Source organism: Mercenaria mercenaria, chromosome 9 (genome assembly GCF_021730395.1).
Source record: "Mercenaria mercenaria strain notata chromosome 9, MADL_Memer_1, whole genome shotgun sequence".
NCBI lineage: Eukaryota > Metazoa > Mollusca > Bivalvia > Venerida > Veneridae > Mercenaria > Mercenaria mercenaria.
The window spans coordinates 69,500,604-69,522,816 of record NC_069369.1 but is presented as its reverse complement, the minus strand read 5'-3'; the positions used below and the strand labels follow the sequence as shown (position 1 = coordinate 69,522,816).

Below are 22,213 nucleotides of genomic sequence, written 5' to 3'. Positions count from 1 at the left end.
GCTTTGTTGTGTTTAAATCCATTATTAATGTTAAAAAAATAACTCAAGTATTTCACATGGCGGTCAGTTAACAAACCCACAGCCCTTGAATTCCTTGACATCATGCCAGTAATTAAATTTCAAGAAAATGACAACTTCCCCAAAATAATAAAATGTGGAGGTCATACTTGACCATTAGTTTAGATTTGCAATTATGTATAGGTCTAGTTCTAAACTGACACCTCCTTTTGTTTTTATTTGTTTTGGTTTAACGCCATTTTTCGACACTATTTCAGTCATACAACAGCCAGCAGTTTACCTAACCAGTGTTCCTGGATTCTGTACCAGTACAAACCTGTTCTCTGCAAGTAGCTGCCAACTTCCCCACATGAATTAGAGGTGGAGGATGAATGATTTCAGACACAATGGCTTCTATCAAATTGTCACTGATAGCATTAGCCTGAGGATCGAACACACAACCTCACAATCTGTAGATTGATCTGCACTCTCTCTATTGAGATAAAAAGGTGGGTATACCTTAATATCTTTGTAATAAACAATGAATTTGTGATAATGAATAAAATTGATAATTGTTCAGAAAATGGGACTCAAACAATTTATTTGTCACTTCTGTCTTTCTACAGGTTAGTATTTAGACAGACACTAAGCTCTGCTTAGCAAGAGTTACTTCCCTGTTTAATGTCTCGAGAGGCCAGTTACTACTACTTTGAAAATCTTACACATTACAAGTCATTTTTTAAACATCAAATCAAAGTGGGATAAAAAACATATAACTGCCTATTCTAATTTAGTTTCTCATGCACTAACAATCTTCTTCACCCGCCCCGTCACTCTCACCGATAAAAAATACTGTCCTAAGAAAAAGTATAGAAGACAGCATTTCTCCTAGGGACCATTTAGTTATAATAGCACCAATCTCTAAACACACATACTACTAACACATATGCCTGAGTAAATATTTTAGATATAGCATAACAGTTTTAAGACATTTGTACAAACGGAACATACTGACATAAACTATTCTAGTTTCTGGTTAAATTTGTCATATTTTGACAGCATTTAAGCTATATTAGCTAAATTTAGATTTTCTTTTAAAAAATCTATAAACAGTAACACATAATTTCAGCTGCTGTCAACACATATGACAATAATGATCACTCATTCTTGACAGAAAAATTCTTAATTTTTCGTTTTTATAACCTGTTCATATCTTGTGATAAAAATAAACTTACAATAAGTGAACGATATCTACTGATATAGTATGATCTGTCAATGAGACCTTGATGTATATATAATAGTTATTCTAGCTGAGCAATGTAAACGTTGCATCTTAAGTCAGTTAAAAACAACCTCACAACCAGAATCCATTTTGTAAAGATTCTCAGGCTATTAGATATGTTTTAACCTCTTTGGTAAGTATGCATAGATTTAACTGACCTTTAAAGGGTTTATCTAAAAAATATAAAATATTCAGCAGCAAAATTTAATATGCCTTCTGTAAACTTCAATTGTTTTTTTTGGCTTTTCCTAAGTATAAAGCTATTGCTACTTGATAATCCTCTGCAGTAAATCATCAAGAATGAGTGATCAGATATTCCTGTTAATGTAGCAGTTTTAGAGAGCAATCATTTCCAGAATTCTATTTCAGAAAGTACCTTTCTCTTAGGCATAGGTATGTGTCTATCGTCCAGTGCCTAATATAGTATAACATGATAAAACAATACAACCAAATACTACATTACAGTGAAATATTATGGTATTAAAGTACAATCGTCCATTGCCTATTTAAAATAACATAATATCAAAACCAGTATACTACCTTTGGGAATTAAATATATATCGTGTGATACTGCTGTACTGTGAAATCAATCACTTTGATAAAGTAAGAAATTATTGTTAACATCCGTGTATTTTTGTTACTGTTATTTTTTTGTTGTTTTGTTTTGGGTTTAACATCATGCCAACAAAATTATAGGTCATATAGTGACTTTCCAGCTTTTTCATGGTGGAGGAAAACCAAAGGTGTCACTTCAGGCATAGTTTCATCGTGGGCAGGCACCTGGGTACAACCACCAACCTTCAATAAGCCAGCTGGATGCCTTCCTCACATGAAGAATTCTAAGACCCACATGAGGCTCAAACCTACTTCAGTGAGTGGCAAATGATTTGAAATCAGCAACTTTAATCACTCAGTCCAGATACTAGTATATCACAGATGAATAACTGTAGTATATAACCCAATGGTGTACCTAACTTTTTGACTGGGCCTCATGTTCACAAAACAATTTCAGTCTCAGCAGCGTTTGATATTGAAACTTTATTTGTCATTGATATCCATATTGCTCATTTAAAATCAAATGTTAACTTTATGACTATTCTGAAAAGGCCATTCAATGTTAATAGTCAGTCTCCATTTGGAATTTAATCTCGAAAGTTCTAGCAAAATTTGCTGTCAAAATTTCAATCTCAAACTCAGCTGAGACCACTCAAACTCAGCCAAGACTGAAAAAATGTTTTGTGAACATTAGACTAGTACTTAATCCTTACCATGCTGGACACGACTGATTTTGCCTTTGCGACCAGTGTAGATCATGATCAGCCTGCACATCCATGCAGTCTGATCATGATCTGCACTGTTCGCTATTCAGTCAGTATCTTTTTGGTAAGCACCCCTTTTAACAGTTAATGATACTGTCCAAACTGAAAGATGGACAAGTTCATTATATAAATTTAGCAGGGTAAGGGTTATGGAAGTGCAGAAAGAACAAGCCTGGACAGGAGGACATAATGTCATTTTTGCATACAGAGCAGATTTCTGCTGCTCCCTAAAGTTAAGACAAAATAAAGAGAATGATTTCACAAGACAACTGTCAGTGCAAAACTAAAAAAAAATTGTGCCAAGAAAAATGGAAAGTCTACATGTATGTGTATCTACCTCTCAGTTTAACCTAGTTCCAGTCTAAGCCATTAAGCAATATAAAACAAATTCTACAAAATTTTGGGGGAAGAAAAGAATTGACAAATTACAATTCAATATAATACTTTCAGTTTCAAACTACATAAAAATGTTGCAAGATGAAAATTTTGTATATACCTTAGCCTCTGCAATCTCCACTTGTCTCCGTTTCGTAACCTTTTCAATCAGTTTGACCGTCTCAGGCAATCTTTCTCGCATTGGAAAATTGCTCACTTCTAAATTGGAGTTAAATGCCTGTGTAGAAGAAAATAGCAAAACATAATATGTTAATAAACTAAAATCAAAAATAATGTTTAACAGACATGCATCCATATGAATATAACAATATTTCATGTATGAATAGCAATCTATGTAAGACATCAAACCTTTAAATCATTGTCAGTTAAAGGGATGCACAGGCAATACAGTGGATGATAAAATAAAATCCTTTTTAATTCCTGTAGAACCCATGTTTCTCATATTTTACTGACATGCCTAATTAAAATGGATAAATTATTTCTTACTTTGGCAACATTAATGTGCACATTTCATTACTTTGTTAATATAAACCTACGTATGCTAAGTAAGGAAAACACATGAAAAAAACGCAGCTACAAAATGTCATCATATTCCACTTTAAAATTTTCTTTTTGAATGTAATTCATTTTACTAAAGGCAAGGTAAGAAAATTGCTTTCATGCTCAGTAAAAAGTTATATCAGTCAGCACATTCCTTGATCTGGTTACAAAACATTTGTACTGAATACAATCTGAAAGAAACAAAATAAACCTTTGCTGAGATTTTTTTTTCTTAAACTGGGGGATTAATTAGTATCAAGTTCATGACAAAAGAGAGCTATAATACCTGGACTGCTCTCCCTTTAACAACCATATCATCCCAGCACTCACGCTTGATCATCTCACGTAGATACATCTTGGCCAGATTTTCAAACTCAATCTCTTCTCGAACCTGCAATCAGATTTTATTACCACTATCTAGTTTAGAAATTCCATCCAACGTAACCTGTATCATGGGTCATCCTTCGTTTTTTTTTAAAATAACTGTTATATTTTTTCAGTTATACTACCAAATGAACTTAAATCTCTGTATCTATATTAAATACAACTTCAACATCTAAATCATAATGGACAGTAAATGTCTTTGAACATTGTTTTAATAAATTCTGTAATCGTAAATTTGCAAACGGAAGGGGAAAAAAAGATATATATTATACTTTTGTTTATTTTCATCCTGTTATTTTGTTGACTATGCTGTATTAAGTATTTTTCACATGTATGAACCTGCCATTTAAGGTTACGTCGCTTTGAACTTACATATATTCTGTTTTACTTGTTTATCTCGAAAAAGGCACAGCACCAAAATATCAATAAAATAAACTGTCAAATTATTGTTGGTGTTGACCTTATAAGTATCAAATGTAAAGAATGAAACCTGTCATCGATGGATATAGACCCCAAATTTCATGCAACTAAGCAAGACCAGCAATGTAGGTAGTGTTGATCTTAAATCCATTTCGAAACATGATTCAAGACTTCCGTACTTACCCTTTCCACTTCTTGATCAGCCTCAGCCTGTAACCTAAGTTGTTCTTCAATGTCAAGGTCAAACTCATGTCGGTTAAGCTGTTCTATCTCTGGCAGTGTCTCATTGTTTTTCAACATACTTTGCAACTACAGAGAAAATGTAGATTGCATGATAACTATAATTTCTATATGCTGTGAAATCATCATTTAATTTTTTGTGGGGGGTACTAATTTTTGCAGATTTGTGGACGAGTCGAATTACAAAATTCATTCATTCAGCTATCTAAACTTCCCATTTAATGGTGTACAAAAGATGTAATCCGTAAATTGATAATCCAACAAAATAACCCTTTTGGCCAAATCCTTGAAATTTGATGCCCACAAAAGTAAATGATTTTACAGTATCAACAGTGTAACAGATATTCAATTTCTCAAGGCATATATTTAGGAGATTAATTTAGACAACACATTTGAAATAATTTTAGATAAAAATACTTTTGGGAGATTTTTTATGGTTCTATAAACTGGAATGAAATCCACATTTAAATGTTTAAACATGAATTGAATTACAATGAATTGCAAGAACATTAACTTACAGTTCTTCTCATGTCCCTAATGGACACTCTCAAGTTCTTCTTCACATCAGCATACTGTTTATCTTCTTCTTTGAAAGACTGCAATGTCAGAATAAAAGCTTTAAAAGACTGCAATGTCAAAATGTAAGCTTTAAAAGACTGCAATGTCAAAATGTAAGCTTTAAGAGACTGCAATGTCAAAATGTAAGCTTTAAAAGACTGCAATGTCAAACTGTAAGCTTTAAAAGACTGCATTGTCAAAATGTAAGCTTTAAAAGACTGCAATGTCAGAATAAAAGCTTTAAAAGAATGCAATGTCAAAATGTAAGCTTTAAAAGACTGAAATGTCAAATGTAAGCTTCAAAAGACTGCAATGTCAAACTGTAAGCTTTAAATGACTGCAATGTCAAATGCAAGCTTTAAAAGACCGCAACTTCAATATGTAAGCTTTAAAAGACTACAATGTCAAAATGTAAGCTTTAAAAGACTGCACTTTTAGAAGACAGCAATGTCAAAATGTAAGCTTGAAAAGACATATATATCAACATTAAGCTTTAAAAGACTGTAATATCAAATCCATAAGCTTTTAAATACTGCAATGTCAAAATGTAAGCTTTAAGGGACTGTTATGTCAAAATTTTAGCTTTTAAAGGTTGTAATGTCAAATGTAACCTTCAAACAAGAGGATCACAATGGTCCTGAATCGCTCATCTGTCCCCACATGACCAAGTTTTGAACTGAGTATGACGTCGTTTTTTTCTATTATTTGACATAGTGACCTAGTTTTTGAGCTCATGTGACCCAGTTTTGAACTTGACCTAGATATCATCAAGATAAAAATTCTGACCAATTTTCATGAAGACCCATTGAAAAATATGGCCTCTAGAGAGGTCACAAGGTTTTTTATTATTTGACCTACTGACCTAGTCATTGATGGCACGTGACCCAGTTTCGAACCTGGCCTAGATATAATCAAGGTGAACATTCTGACCAATTTTCATGAAGATCCATTCGAAAGTATGGCCTCTAGAGAGGTCATAAGGCTTTTCTATTTTTAGACCTACTGACCTAGTTTTTGACCACAGTTGACACAGTTTTGAACTTGACCTAGATATCATCAAGATGAACATTCAGACCAACTTTCATACAGATCCCATGAAAAATATGGCCTCTAGAGAGGTCACAAGGTTTTTTTTATTATTTAACCTACTGACCTAGTTATTGAGGGCATGTGACCCTCTTTCGAACTTGACTTAGATATCATCAAGGTGAACATTCTGACTAATTTTTATGAAGATCCATTCACAAGTATGGCCTCTAGAGAGGTCACAAGGTTTTTCTATTTTTAGACCTACTGACCTTGTTTTTGACCGCATGTGACCCAGTTTCGAACTTGACCTAGGTATCATCAAGATGAACATTCAGACCAACTTTCATACAGATCCCATGAAAAATATGACCTATAGAGAGGTCACAAGGTTTTTCTATTATTTGACCTACTGACCTAGTTTTTGACGGCACGTGACCCAGTTTCGAACTTGACCTAGATATTAGTGATGGGCCGACAATCGGCGACAATCGAATAATCGTCGGCGTTGCATTCATGAGCGCGATCGCCGACTTCACTTTTCCCTGACCGATTAATTACTTGGCACCCAAAACGGATAATTTAGTTGTTTTTGACCTTTTTCTTTCTTGTATTTACGGTTCTTTAGGGCAATTACGCCAAGGGAAACTACTTTATGTAAAAATGGCTTCCTCCAAAGTCTCGAAAGAAATTGAGTTCATCTGTGATCACCCAGATTTTGGAAGATATATGGCTTTTACAAAATTAAGCTTGGAAAAGCATCAACCTAGAATCTTGACATTAGTATGGCAGTATGCATAGCATGCTGTAAGACTGCAAGCATATTAGCAAAAGTATTTTCAATTTTTGATTTTGTGGGATTGAAATCATTCCAGTCGTTATTAAGAATTAATAATTCGTTAATACTTTTTTGCTCCATATGATTTTAATTCAATAACATAATATATTACTGGATAAGAGTCTCTGGTGAAATTGAGACGAGTACCTAATTTGAAGTTTACTATCTTCACAAATATTTTACTTTTATGCTGTTAACTTACTTGTGTTTATGAAGGGATACAACAGAAATCGGATATTTGATATCTGTATGGTTCATTTCTTAAGTAATGACATAAAACATACACTGTGAGGTGAACTTATAGATATGCAACTAGAATAACCGATTATCCGATTATATCCGATTAATCGAATCTGTTGGCTTGTCCGATTATACCGATTAATCGGTTGGCAAATCTAACCGATTTGCCCATCACTACTAGATATCATCAATGTAAACATTCTGACCAATTTTCATGAAGACCTTTGAAAAATATGGCCTCTAGAGAGGTCACAAGATTTTTCTATTTTTAGACCTACTGACCTAGTTTTTCAACGCACGTGACCAAGTTTCGAAATTGACCTAGATATCATCAAGGTGAACATTCTGACCAATTTTCATAAAGACCCCATGAAAAATGTGACCTCTAGACTGGTCACAAGCAAAAGTTTACGCACGGACGGACAGACGACGGACGCTGCGCGATCACAAAAGCTCACCTTGTCACTTTGTGACAGGTGAGCTAAAAACTGTAATGTCAAAAATGTAAGCTTTTAGATGCAGCAATGTACAAATAACATATAAAGAGGAACAAGAGCTGTCTCCGTAGGATGACACATGCCCCGATGGCACTTTGAATGAATAGATATGGCCGATGTTAGAGTTTAGGACCTTTGACCTACGGAGCTGGGTCTTGCGCGCGTACACACATCTTACTGTTCACACATTCATGCATAGTTATTTTAAATCCATGCATGAATGACAAAGATATGGACCGGACATGCCCATCAATGCACTATCATGAAAATGATCTTTAACGTCTAAGTGTGACCTTAACCTTTGAGCTACGGACTTGGGTCTTGCGTGTGACACGTCGTCTTATTGTGGTACACATTCATGCCAAGTTATTTGAAAATCCATCCATTGATGACAAAGATATGGACCGGACACGCCCATCAATGCACTATCCTTTAACGTCTAAGTGTGACCTTGACCTTTGAGCAACGGACCTGGGTCTTGCGCACTGCACTCGTCTTACTGTGGTACACATCATGCCAAGTTATTTGAAATCCATCCATCGATGACAAAGATATGGACCGGACCAACATCAATGCACTATCCTATTAACGTCTAATGTGTGACCTTGACCTTTGAGCTACGGACCTGGGTCTTGCACACTGCACGTCGTCTTACTGTGGTACACATTCATGCCAAGTTATTTGAAAATCAATCCATCGATGACAAAGATATGGACCGGACATGCCCATCAATGCACTATCCTTTAACGTCTAAGTGTGACCTTGACCTTTGAGCTACGGACCTGGGTCTTGCGCACTGCACGTCGTCTTACTGTGGTACACATTCATGCCAAGTTATTTGAAAATCCATTCATCGATGACAAAGATATGGACCGGACACGAAAATTGAGGACAGACCGACAGACTGACAGACCGACAGACGGTTCAAAAACTATATGCCTCCCTTCGGGGGCATAAAGTCATTATTTCAGTTGCTGCTTAAAACCTCTTTGTATTCTCTTGTATCTATATTTCAATTAAAGCTTCATAAAATAACAATTTCAAGTGAAACATTCCAATCAAAACAAGAAATCTTGAACAAAAGAATATTATTCAATATAACTAGGATAAATTTCAGAGTGAAAGTGTTGTTGTGTTCACTGAAATGTCTGTATAAGGTGCATGATACAGATATATACAAACAAGAGCTGTCAGTGGACAGCGCGCTCGACTATTCTCAGTGCTTGATAGTATAATATAAGCAATGAGTAAAACTTTAACATTACAATAAGCATATTCTAAGTGGAAAAGGGGCCATAATTCAGTCAAAATGCTTGAAGAGTTGCCTCCTCCTTTTTGCAGACTGGGGTCAGGATGGTAAACAAGTATGCAAAATATGAAAGCAATATCTCAATGGATTTTGCAAATATTTGGGGTGGTACGCAAACTTTAACATTTATCCTAAGTCGAAAAGGAGCCATAATTCAGTCAAAATGCTTGATAGAGTTGCCTCCACCTTTTTACAGACTGGGGTCATGATGGTAAACAAGTATGCAAAATATGAAAGCAATATCTCAATGGACTTTGAAAATATTTGGGGTGGTACGCAAACTTTAACATTTGTGTGATATGCTCACGCTTACGCCGACGCCGGGGCGAGTAGGATAGCTCCCCTATTCTTCGAATAGTCGAGCTAAAAATGCAATATATGTCAATTATCTCTCTTAACATTGTACATGCGACCACCTGTATTAAGCGACTTTTCTATTGAACGGCCATTTAAAATCCTTTCTGAACATTTTCGCTATATAAATAAATACATCCAATTAAAAGGCTTTTCAATGACATGAGATTTGCGACTACCTTTAACTCCCTGAGGCTGATATCATAATATACATGCTGCGGCGAGATAAGAATTACCACCTGACGTCGAAGAACATAATCTGATTTTTTCATAATCACACTCGCAGGCACTCAATTGAAATCATGCATGGAAATATCATTAACATGGGTGTAAATTAAACTATACTTATAAAATCTTCCAAGTTTGAACAAATATTTATATTTATCCACTTTCGTCCGTAAGATATCCAAATAGAATTATAATTTCACTTCGAAACATTCATCATTTTTACACACCTATTGCGTTTAATAAATATTTGAACATTTCCGATTTTATTACTTTTTCAAATGTAAACACATTAGATTACAATAAATAGAAATACATTATTAACACAGAGTATTTACATCAGCATTACTAAAAATTAACACCCATTTTTGAGTGAATATCGATGGTTTATTTTGATGTATAATTTATTTCTAAACATGTACACAAACGTTGTGTGACACGCACTGAGACATTTAAGTTGTAATACTTGCACCTATCTTTGAAGAATTATTAAATTTACAAAAAGCGTTTATTTATACACATTTTTATGTATGAAACATTTTTTGCTGTGTTATTTTTATCCATTTGAATTTAATGCGATGTAAGTGTACGGGTATTTCAGTTTTCTAAAAGTTAACATTTTCTGACCATTCATTTCTCTGATAATGACATGTCATCGTCGGAATCATCATCCGACGGACTGATACATCAAAATCAGCATGATAATGAATATTTTCTTCAATTTAAGAAAATTCTCGGGCAGCCGACATTATTTTAATCTTAAGAAATACAGTATGAACGAAACACAGCGGAGTTCGTCTTTTTTATTTCCTTTTAATACCGAAAATTTACAAACATTTATTTTAACAAGGAAACTAATTATTAGCATAATTAATAATTATAACATCTAAGAAATAATAGCCGGTATGCAAAATAATTTTGCTTTTATCTGGATTATCAAAAATTAACAAGTATGTGACGCAATCAGCATGATCTCGGTGCGGCGACTATACTCGTCAATCGCCGTCCTGGGGAGTCCTGATAAAGCGCGTATAGTCGATATTGACGCTACAGTCGTAGAAAATATAGCGCCTTTAGTTGCATTTCGGCCCCAAGGAGTTAATCGGCCAGCATGTAAAATTTTCTGTAAAAGTGTCTATTAAACAACCGTGTACAAAACTTTTGCACCTGTTTTATTAAAGGATACGTTTGCACATGTATATAATGTGAAAGCAGTTTAAAATGGTCAGTGGACTGGGAGAAGTATTCACCACATTAAAACAAAGCTTGAACAATACTCATAGTATTGTAGTTTTGTGCACATGGTATATCAGCAGTTCATTAAATAACTTGTCATTCTGAACTTATCAAAATCTGTTAATAGACCATTCTATTAAGAGTCCACTTTTTAGTGGTCCACTGCGTTGCCTCTTAATACAAAGTTTACTGTATATAAATGGGTGAACGGATAAATGTCCTAACTCTTTCTTTATTTAACATGTTACAACAGTTTTCAGTTCAGACCTGGATACAGAAACTGCAATACATATCAATTACAACAGTAAGCACTGCCACAATTACTATAATACAAGATTCAACAAAAGAAGCTTATTTCATGTATGATAAGAAACATTGTACTAACATGGTACATGTATATAACAAAATACCTTTTTTCAGTAACTAAGAAGTTTTATTTTCATTTATCAAAATTGAGTATTTTTTTTACATTTTTTAAATCTTTAAATATCTTAAAATTTTAAATGCAGGTTACAATACTTAAGGAGACAGGATTGCTTACATCCTTAAGTTGTTAAAAATTCATACTTTTCAGCTTAAACATGAAAGAAACCTTCTTTCATTCTTGCTCCCGTTATATTTTTTACAATTTTGTCCTGTTCATAGACAATGGTCAAGATATTTTGAAATTTCAAAATGAATCCCCTCTTATACTGGTTAGGCCAAGTGCTATATCATCAATTGTTGGTCACCTTTTAACAAATTTTCATGAAAATAATTCCAAACGTTATTTAACTGGGCATCCTGTCACCTTTTCACATGGGTACCAACTGATTTACAAATACAGGAACCAGCTTTTGGACTGATCTACACAAAATATTTTACATTCATGTCTACTTACAAGATTGAAAAATTCTTTAGAAATGTTATGAGGATTCTAAATTAAATCACAGAACATGTATTTAATATCATGCCTATATCTAAAGCTATAGAAAAGAACTACCGGTATTCAGACAGAATAGATAGACTGAGTGACAAAATATTTATATTACAAATTATCAAGAAATTTTGATCGTTTGAGTAAATGCATGTTTAGCAGTAACATTAAGACGTGGGTGAGCCAAACCACTGACTAGATCCTAGCTAAAGCAAGTTGATGGTTACGCAGTTAAACAGCTTCAATAAATTAATTATATGTTTGTATTTTTTTTAATCAAGAGAACAGGACTGGGTTTTTTACCTCAAGTTCTTGAACCTGCAGCCATGTTGCGTCTGGTTCAGGGACGGGTGTTGGTGTCTTATAGATCTCATCCCGCTCCAATGCTTCATCTCTCTTCACTTTTTCCTGTAAATAAAATGTTCAACACCTGTAACAAGCCCGCCAGCCTCTTAATTTTCCTAGTTTATATTAACATGAATTAATGCCACAAATGAAATGTGTAAAGGTAATTTTTAGAAAATCAGGTACTTATTTTATTAAATACAGATGTCAATTTAGACAAAAAATCATGGCCTATCCCCAGTTATTTACGCTCAAACTATTATCAGCATATTTTTTAATGAAGCAATAAAATTTTCACTTTTGTTTTTGTTGACCAGTAAATTTAACAGTGTTTGTTTACGTTTTAATGACCTGCGACAAAGGCAGACCGCATGTGATTACAGGATTATAATAGCCGTTTTATTGATACACATAACGGAACATCATGCACCCCTAAGGTTTGTTACTAACAGGTAAATGATCTTTGTGGGGAAGTTCTGAAGTAACATCAGACTGAATAATTTGACATTATTATATCCGCATTTAAAATGATTTAATTGCACAATGATTATTAAAACTATCAACAACAAAAAACAACTGTTGTCCATAAAAGTGTATTATTTTTATATCATATTCATAAAACAGTTTAACACTAGCATAAAATTTTGTTAATATCAAAGATTTGAGAAAACTGAAATGTTTGCAAAATCACAAAAAGTTCTGACGTACCTTCTCTTCCCGACTCATTGGAGGTATTTTGTCAGACGATGGTCTCATTATGTCTTCTGGTGTCCAGTCAGCCATATTAGCCAGGTGTTCGTTCTCCTCCTTCTGTGATGTCATCAATCGTGACTTCTTGGCTCGTGCAGCCTCAATTGCAGATTTTGCCTTACCACTACCAGTAGGGGTGTAGCTTGAAAAACACAAGGTTAAAACTATCAATATGTTTTTTAAAAACAACTGTTTCCATTTTGTGCCCTGTAACACTGACACAGCGATGAAAATTACTACAAAAATCATGATCGAAGGCCACACTGACAGGTGGGAAAAGTTTTACCTTTTAAATACATAAACCAATACAGATCCCAAAACATGCTCAAAATAATTTTTTTACTCTAATTAAAGACCAAAACGTGATTTTTTGGGACAATTTTATGGAAACAAAGAAATTCTCACTGATCATAAGCAAGACGCTTACACTAATCCTGGTTGTTGTTTTTTTTTTTTTCATACCAATGTAGTTCCTTACAGAGGTGAAAAGTGCAAATCAATATTCGAACAAAAATGCTAAAAAAATCATAATATGAATTGGTGTATGGAACAAAATAGAAGCAGTACTAATTTGATTCTGAAATGATCAGTCAGATTATCTATGAGAACTACTTTTATTGAGGATAGTAGTAACAATTAACCTTTAGTCTGCTGGCAGCAAGTGATTTTGACTCTGTACCAGTGCAGACCAAGATAAGACTGCACGGATATGCAGGCTGATCAAGGTCTGCACTGTTCACTATTCAGTCAGTAAATTTTCAGTGAACACCCCTTTGAATAGTAAGTGGTACTGCCCAAATTGAATGATGGACCAGTCCATTTTAGAAATATAGCAGGGTAAAGGTTAATGTATAATATACTGTGAAATCATTCAGTTTTGCGGGCAAGAAATTTCGTGGTTTTGGCCAAAGTGGCTATTTCATGGGGATATGAATTCTTGGATGTCAACTTTTACAGATAAAATGGATGGGAATTTTTAATTTTCAAATTTATTAAATTTTGTGGACTGATGCAACCGAAAAAACTAAGAAAATTAATCCCCCACGAAATTATTGATTTCACAGTATGAAACATAAACATAAACAGAATGTAATAGAAAAAATGTTGTCCGGAAAAAATACAACAATTATTGACCAATTAATGTTTTAGGTTTTAAGTAAAAAGTCCAACAATTTTTCTAGTCATTGTTGATTGTGTGAGAGACTGGCGTTTGTTAGTAGATGACATCCAGATCCAACTTCTTTAGGATAATTATGAAACGTATTTTCATAATTGAGCCGTGCCATGAGAAAACCAACATAGTGGGTTTGCGACCAGCATAGATCCAGACCAGCCTGCGCATCCGCGCAGTCTGGTCAGGATCCATGCTGTTCGCTAACAGTTTCTCCAATTCCAATAGGCTTTAAAAGCGAACAGCATGGAGCCTGACCAGACTGCGCGGATGCGCAGGCTGGTCTGGATCCATGCTGGTTGCACACCCACTATGTTGGTTTTCTCATGGCACGGCTCATATGCTGAATTATGCTTTCTATATTTAGACTGTGTAGTGATCTGATGACCATAATGTGCACAATAGGTTACTTATAATTATGAACTACTGATTTTTCCTAAAAAGTTTGGTCATAATTCAAAGAAGACACAATGATTCTGATTTACTGAAAATGTCAAAAAGACAATAATTAATACAAAATTAAACTTTAAATCAAAAAAGACCAAAAAGTTCAGTTAAAATTACCAATGGTTGTAACTCTGTCCCAGTGTATATGAAAGATTTGGTATTTAACTCATAATATACATGTAATATACATGTACCAGCTGAAAACACAGCCAACTAGGGAAAGAACAGACACTTTTTTTTATTTTTATGTTTTCTTTTAGATTTAGATTTAACTAGGTCCTAAGATTTGTTTAACTATGAAATAATTAATATGTAAGACAGCTGAAAATTAGAAAGAGATGAGAAAAACTACAGAAATTAGTAAAATTAGAAAAGATACAGCAAGACAAATTTATTTAGCAGGAAATTTCAAAATGTAAAGTATTAAAACATTATTTGCAAGTATTTTATTTTATAAATGCATGCATTTTTACATCACAGCAGCTTTAAGACTGGAGAAATGCACAAATCTAAGCAGGCTTATCAAATGAGCTCAGAAAAAATAATCAAAATAAATTAGTTTTGTAAAAAAGCTTTTGTCAGAATGCTTCAATACACTTACCTCCTTCCAGTTAAAGGTGGACTAACAACAGTCAATATTTAAAAGTTGTTTTAATTCTATTTATTCTGTCTCATTACCATACAGTATAACCTATTTCAATGGCAACTGCCCAAATTTCCAATGTTCTAAGGCAAGTGACTTATTGCAAAAACTGTTGTGTATTGTGTGACTTTTTTAGTCACATTACTGTTTTAAGCTTACAGTTTTTTGCTGAATAGCAAAACTAGACGTCTCTTGGGATGCCTATGTATTGAAAAATCTTTCACAAGCATCTGCCAAAAATTGTCAGAAATATTTAATACAACAGTTCACTAAATGTTTATCTACATGTTTTAAACTTAAGACTTAGTCTTCACAAGTTGTTGTTGTTGTTGGGTCATACAGCGACTTTCCAGCTTTGATGGTGGAGGAAGACCCCAGGTGCCCCTCCAGGCATTATTTCATCACGAGCGGGTACCTGGGTAGAACCACCGACCATCCGTAAGCCAGCTGGATAGCTTCCTCACATGAAGAATTCAACACCCCGAGTGAGGCTCGAACCCACATCGGTGAGGGGCAAGTGATTTGAAGTCAGCGACCTTAACCACCCGGCCATGGAGGCCCCTTAGTCTTCACAAGTACATTCTGAATGTGTATCCTTGGGAAATAATGGCCATCTGCATCCACCCTAGTTTTATATCAACCTTAACCGAAATTATTCCTGGGACCATGGAAATGACAGAAATCCAAAAATCCATGGACTTATAACCTACCTGCTTATACTGATTGCTGAGTGGAAAACTGGAACCTCAATGAACTTGAGGAACAACTTATAACAGATTTCAGTTAAGCCCTTGACAACACTTACTTTTTGGGAGAATTTATCAAAATATAATACTTACTTCCAGGAGTAGCATGTCAGCACACCATCATATCCTGTGGTGAATATATTTTGACTGTCCTCGCCAAAAGCCATACATTTTACTCCACCTATTCTATAATCATGCGGGGTAATACACACTGTTTTGTCCTGGAAATCAAACAAGTTCTTTCCTTAATATATCAGTACATTTTTATTAGGTACATGTATATTGTCCTTCTGGTTTCAGAAATTAGTGAATATCTATTTTAAAGGTATATCAGAATCAAATTTCATCTTTGAAAATACGAACAATTATTGCACTCACTTTATATAAACATAAAATTAACATGTTTATATGTATCAAAAATACTTGCATAAGGCTTAAAATAGTACATATGTAGCTAAACAGAGTAAAATTGTGTATTGTGTAAAAAACTGGAAGTGTTTTTACTTTGCAAGATAGGCAATGGATATCATTTAAAGTAGTATGCCATGACTGTATGTTCATCTTCTATCAAAGACTGAATTGTGAGCTGCATTTTTATAACTGCTTAATTAATATCAATCTTTGTCAGAAGTTTAAATTTCAGAAACTTTGACTCAGTTTATGCTAATATTCTAAGTTTTAGACTTAAAAAAAGCCCAAAAGAAGCTGACACATGCAATTTCAACTACAACTTAATAGTTTTTTTAGATTATTCTAGATAAAAAACCTTACCATTTGTCCAATAGTTCTAAGGAGCACAGAACCATCAGCACCGTAAGTAGCCAGCCATTTGTGATGTGGTGACAACAGCACTCTTCCTCCGGGCAGCTGATGACCTTGAAATTCTGATACAGGTTCCAGGCGGAACTTACGCAAGTCCTGAAGAAGACAGGATGTAACTGGACTTACTGGTTTGTTATAAGGGGAAAAGGTAAATTAACTCTAAGGTAATATAATGACTTAATGGCATTAATCAAGAACTTAAAGTTTGATCCATGTAGAGAGGAAAATGATAAAATATGCAAAAAATACCCAAAAATATGGGACAGGTCATGATTATAATATTATTATATGAAATGGCTTTAACTGCAAAAAATGGCTACTTTGTCAGGTTTGAATCAAAACTGTGTACGATATTACGGACCTTAGGTAGTTCCTCTAGACGTGGCAGTGTATGTTGTTGTACAGCTTTGTTGTTTTGTGCCATTGTGAACATGGTGTTTCCCTCTGATATGGCGGCACCATAAGAAGGTACAGCTAGCTTCACTGATACCTTCTTTATTGACTTGTCTTTAAAATCATATTTCAAACTGTTGCAGTTATATCTCAAATCTGTAAAATAAATATTAGGTATATTAAGCCTAGATTAAAATATTATTTGTTTTCTCTCCAGCATTGCGAATCCCCAAAATATCAAAGTAATATGAGCCGTGCCACGGGAAAACCAACATAGTGGGTATGCGACCAGCATGGATCCAGACCAGCCTGCGCATCCGCGCAGTCTGGTCAGGATCCATGCTGTTCGCTAATAGTTTCTCCAATTCCAATAGGCTTTAAAAGCGAACAGCATGGAGCCTGACCAGACTGCGCGGATGCGCAGGCTGGTCTGGATCCATGCTGGTCGCAAAGCCACTATGTTGGTTTTCTCATGGCGCGGCTCAATTATTATTTTTAGGATGCCTGATTCTAATTCTAACACCAATCACTTAATTTTGTTGCTTTCAAAATAAATGTACCAGTATCTACAGATTTAAGCTGTATTATATCTATCAATTTAAGGCTGCACAAAATTGTGTAATAATAAATATGCATATGTAATTATGTTTCACTCTTCACAACTGGAGGAAACAAAATAATCTGGCTATCCATTGTATTAGAGGTTACATCTTGTTCATATTGTATTCACCCATGGAGACTAGTAAACATGGAACAGAAGTTTCATGTTGCTTAAAATTATATATAAACATGAATATATCTCTCATAAAAATTTACAACATAATTTCTTACCATATTTTTAAGAATCCACATGAATGCAGTAAATATACAAATTCTTTGTGTCATGAAAGACATTAAAACAGCACAAATGACATAATAATCTGCATTGCCTTTTACCAAATTTTTAAGCAGTCAGCTTTTCTTTTTTATTGAGAGCAGAGTAAAACATCCAATAAAAAACGGAATCCTCAAGTTAAAATTTCAAAATTATTGTATATTTCACAAAGTTATTTAAAATCAATGAAATACAAATCTACTCCTCTGCATGTTAGTTAAGAAGAGAGTCGAAAACCTAGAAGTCATTTGAAGGCCCTGTCCTTAGCAATTTATGGCAATACGACAGGAGAAAACATATGTCTAAAGTCACTCGTATCTACCCCTGTTCATGATGGGAAGTTGTCAGTTGAACATCAGAATCTATGGACAATGACAGAGCAACTGACAAATGAGAACAAAAAATTAAGGTAAAAAAGGATCAATTTTTTCAGTTAAATCCTTACCTCTCATTACATCATCAGAAACCTCAAATGTTGTGAGACAGTTGGCTCCCATACGTTTGTTGCCAGAGGTATTATGGGTAACAACCACGCTCATTGTATTCTTGGCATCCGTGTATGTCGTAACAGCCTGTATCTCACCTTTGGCATCTGAATATATTATAGTAAAATATTTATCTTTAATTGCACTGTTACCATTAATATAACAAAGAAAAAAAGAATTGTCTATTGGTGTTTAAGCATCTACTAGTAGGTATTGTAAGTGAAAAATGCCAAAACACCAGGGTGCATTTGTATTTCTTTTGATCTGAATTCACTGAAAAAAAAACAACTTGTTTTCAGCATCATTCTGCTCACACTATCACTGATTCCAAATATTGTAATGATATCTAACCTTATAAATGACAGAATAGTTCCCTTTTTATACCAGCATGTATATACAATTGTCGAACCTTTTGTGAGTAATGATTTTATTCAATTGGTGCAAGTGCTTGTTTGTATTCCAATAAGCATTCATCAAGACTTCAGTTTACATAAAATATAAGAACTCTTCCTTCAATTAATGTAAACAATATTGCTAAAAAGATATGAATGCATATGCAAACTTCTTAATGTCCTATTAACAGTACTCAAAAACACCAGTGTAGTAAAATTAACCATATACATGTATGTACAACACATACATTGGTGGGGAACTACAAACTATGGGATTTTGCTGTAGGGATATAGTGCTTTTATAAACCACAGGAAGGCAAGAGAACATATTCTACTTCTTATTTCAAAGGTCCCTCATTCAGCATCATTTGTCAAATAGGAAATCAGATTTCTATAGTACTTGTTGTCAACACCAACAAACTATGTTAATCAAAGTAGCCGTATTGTGTTAATAAACTTTTAGTAGCAGAAACGAAATAGCATTAATAAAGTTACATCCAGAAAATGACAACAGCAGTTTTTTTAAAGTATCTTCATCAAAAACTATATGCACAAAACATTTTATTCCCTAAATTAAATTGCAGCATAGTAATGAATGTATATATATTGCGATGTTCAGCTCAAAACACAACCTAAACAATTATCTTATTTCAAATAATGATATATGTTACAACAATGTTGAACTAAAGTCACTCATTACTGACAAAATTATCAGAATGGTTATATTACATTTAAAGCTTGATGAACCACAGAAACACAAACAATATTGTCCACTTGTACCATACTTCCAACAAACTGCTTATTACGTAATAATGAATTCTTATTCTGAGTACAATTTATCAAAAATACCTATACATGTATATCAAATAATGAAAATTTTGAAACCTAAAGCCTATATTTTATGTGCAAAAAGAAGAGAGGTAGTTATATATTGTAGATATGGGAGTTTCAATTTTCAAAAATAAATCAGCTATTTGTGAGGATATGAATTCGAGGAGTTCGTACTTTTGACATGAAAGCAACAGGATTTTACTTGCTCATTGGGACATAATTTTGTGGACTGACAGAACCTTGAAATTAGTCCCCAACAAAAATAGATGGTTTCACAGTTATACTGTACATATATTTTCCAAAAAGCCCTCTATCACATACAAACTACAGTTGAAAATCGGTATCTTGAGTTCCAATAAATCAAGTTTTACCTTGCAACAACTGAAACTCAGCTTAAAATGATATTTTGCGCATATATATTTTTAGGGGATGGGACTTGAAAAGATCTTCAAGGTAGCCAAAATTCTGAGATAAGCAAGTTCAAAATATCGAATTTCAACTGTGTAATACAGTAAAATAATTTTGGAAGTATGGTGCAAACATAGGACAAAATTAAATCATATTTCAACAAGTAGTAAAATGCAGTTTATCAGTAACACACAAAGCATATAGCATATTTCATCACAGAATTTTACAGAAAGTTGCATTATCAACTTAGTACATTTATGTTTAGTAAATCAACATTAGTTGAGACTATACATTATACAATATCTACCTTCCATACACGTCTCTGCAAATATTCATAGTCATTACTATTATAAATTTTATGTAAACAGCTGTAAGATTTGCCTTTTCACCCGAGAAAAATTCACAAACCTGTGTACAGCAATGAAAAAATTATAAATGTTCATAAAATGAAAACATTACATTTAATTCACAACTTATAAACAGGTCAATCAATGGTTGAGTACATTTCAAGCTATCATATATGAGCCGTGCCATGAGAAAACCAACATAGTGGCTTTGCGACCAGCATGGATCCAGACCAGCCTGCGCATCCGCGCAGTCTGGTCAGGCTCCATGCTGTTCGCTTTTAAAGCCTATTGGAATTGGAGAAACTGTTAGCGAACAGCATGGATCCTGACCAGACTGCACGGATGCGCAGGCTGGTCTGGATCCATGCTGGTCGCAAAGCCACTATGTTTGTTTTCCCATGGCATGGCTCATATAAAGAATTTTTCTTTATATAATATGGTTCACACAGTCTTAAACTGACAAAATTCTTAAATTTTTCCAAGACATTTTTTTTTAAAGTTTTCCTTAACATTTAACAGAAAGATGTGGAGCTTAAAATGAAAAAAAAAAAAAAAAAAACAACAACTGGAAAATAGAAACAGTGTCTCATTCTAATCTTGCCCCACCCCACCACCCAAGCCTCCAACCGCTCCTTTGTCACACATCAAAACTTATTCAAATTTGTACATATGGCATTTCATACTGCATTTAAGATTACAATATCTGCATTTTGCAATGTTTCCTTTGAAGTTACTGCTTTTTTACTTTTTCATCAGTTGCTGTCAACTGAATTATAAAATTCAAAGCAATTTTTTGAGAACATCTCCTGACTTTTCTGAAACAAAACTTGCAAATCTCAATTTCTATATTTTTTCCAGAAAAAAAAATTGTTCATGACTTTTTCCAAGTCTGTGCAAACCCTGTTTACAGTAAAAGTGAAATCTGATTAATTTTCAACTTCTAAAAAAAAATCAAAACATAAACATGAGAACTAAATATCTCTACCAACATGAGCTACTTTTCAATCATATGTGAAAAAATGTCATGTAATTATTTTAGAAATGAACAGAAGGGTACCTGTGTGAGCTAGAGGTTTGAAATTCTCGGTAGCTCGTCCATCAATGATGAAAATATGGCCCTCCTCTGATGCTGATAGAAGGTATCTTCCTTCATCTTGGTACCTGTCCAAAATCCAAAATCATAATTAACACACCAAATGAATAATATAAAAGGTCAATACACAGAAAATGTCATAAAAATCATTTTCAATGGCACTTTTATAGGGTTTCTTCCTTAAACATTTGAAAGGAAAACAGAAAAATTTATCTTTAAAAAAACTGCCTTACTTTTTATGAAATTTATGGTTATTACCTTTAAAATATTTATTTTAACAGGCTTAATCTCAGAAATGACACAGGAAAAGTTAAAATATATATAATCATAAATGTTTGGTCATTTCCTAACTTCGTAAACTCCTACAGCAGAACAGCCTTCACAGGTCTGAAATAGGTTTATGGGGCGTTATACATTTCATAGACAAGAACCTCTGTTTAAGACGGTGAAAACATTTATTTAAGCAATTATTCATATAGTAGTATTCTGCCAATTTATAGTTTTGTTTACGAAACAGGTTTTCTTATTTCTGTGTATTTATCTAAAAAGTTAATATATTCTTTGTTTCTTTCATAACTGAGCCACAGAGGTCAATGATGTATGTATCTATTTAGAAAAACTACCAGTTGTTGCATATAAAGTAAATACTTACCAGTAAATGTCTTAGAGCATTTATTTTATTATCTAAA

The 22,213-nt window shown here is 33.8% G+C and overlaps 1 protein-coding gene across 14 annotated transcripts in view; it reads right to left on the bottom strand.

The window, feature by feature from the left end:
• LOC123547389 (cilia- and flagella-associated protein 43-like) overlaps positions 1–22,213 on the bottom strand; it is a 64,971-nt gene that overhangs the window by 30,649 nt on the left and 12,109 nt on the right. For 9 of the 14 annotated variants that reach the window (XM_045334452.2, XM_045334454.2, XM_045334453.2 and 6 more), the window contains 14 exons: positions 21,489–21,592; positions 20,392–20,406; positions 18,414–18,560; positions 17,063–17,250; positions 16,651–16,797; positions 15,973–16,100; positions 15,092–15,112; positions 12,831–13,014; positions 12,081–12,185; positions 5,097–5,174; positions 4,522–4,647; positions 3,821–3,925; positions 3,095–3,211; positions 1,656–1,694 (listed from right to left, as the gene is read on the bottom strand). In XM_045334452.2, the coding sequence (XP_045190387.2) occupies positions 1,656–1,694; positions 3,095–3,211; positions 3,821–3,925; positions 4,522–4,647; positions 5,097–5,174; positions 12,081–12,185; positions 12,831–13,014; positions 15,092–15,112; positions 15,973–16,100; positions 16,651–16,797; positions 17,063–17,250; positions 18,414–18,560; positions 20,392–20,406; positions 21,489–21,592 (1,504 nt within the window). The remainder of the gene's footprint in view (positions 1–1,655; positions 1,695–3,094; positions 3,212–3,820; positions 3,926–4,521; positions 4,648–5,096; positions 5,175–12,080; positions 12,186–12,830; positions 13,015–15,091; positions 15,113–15,972; positions 16,101–16,650; positions 16,798–17,062; positions 17,251–18,413; positions 18,561–20,391; positions 20,407–21,488; positions 21,593–22,213) is intronic. The other 5 variants (XM_045334455.2, XM_045334458.2, XM_045334462.2 and 2 more) reach the window with 3 other exon arrangements.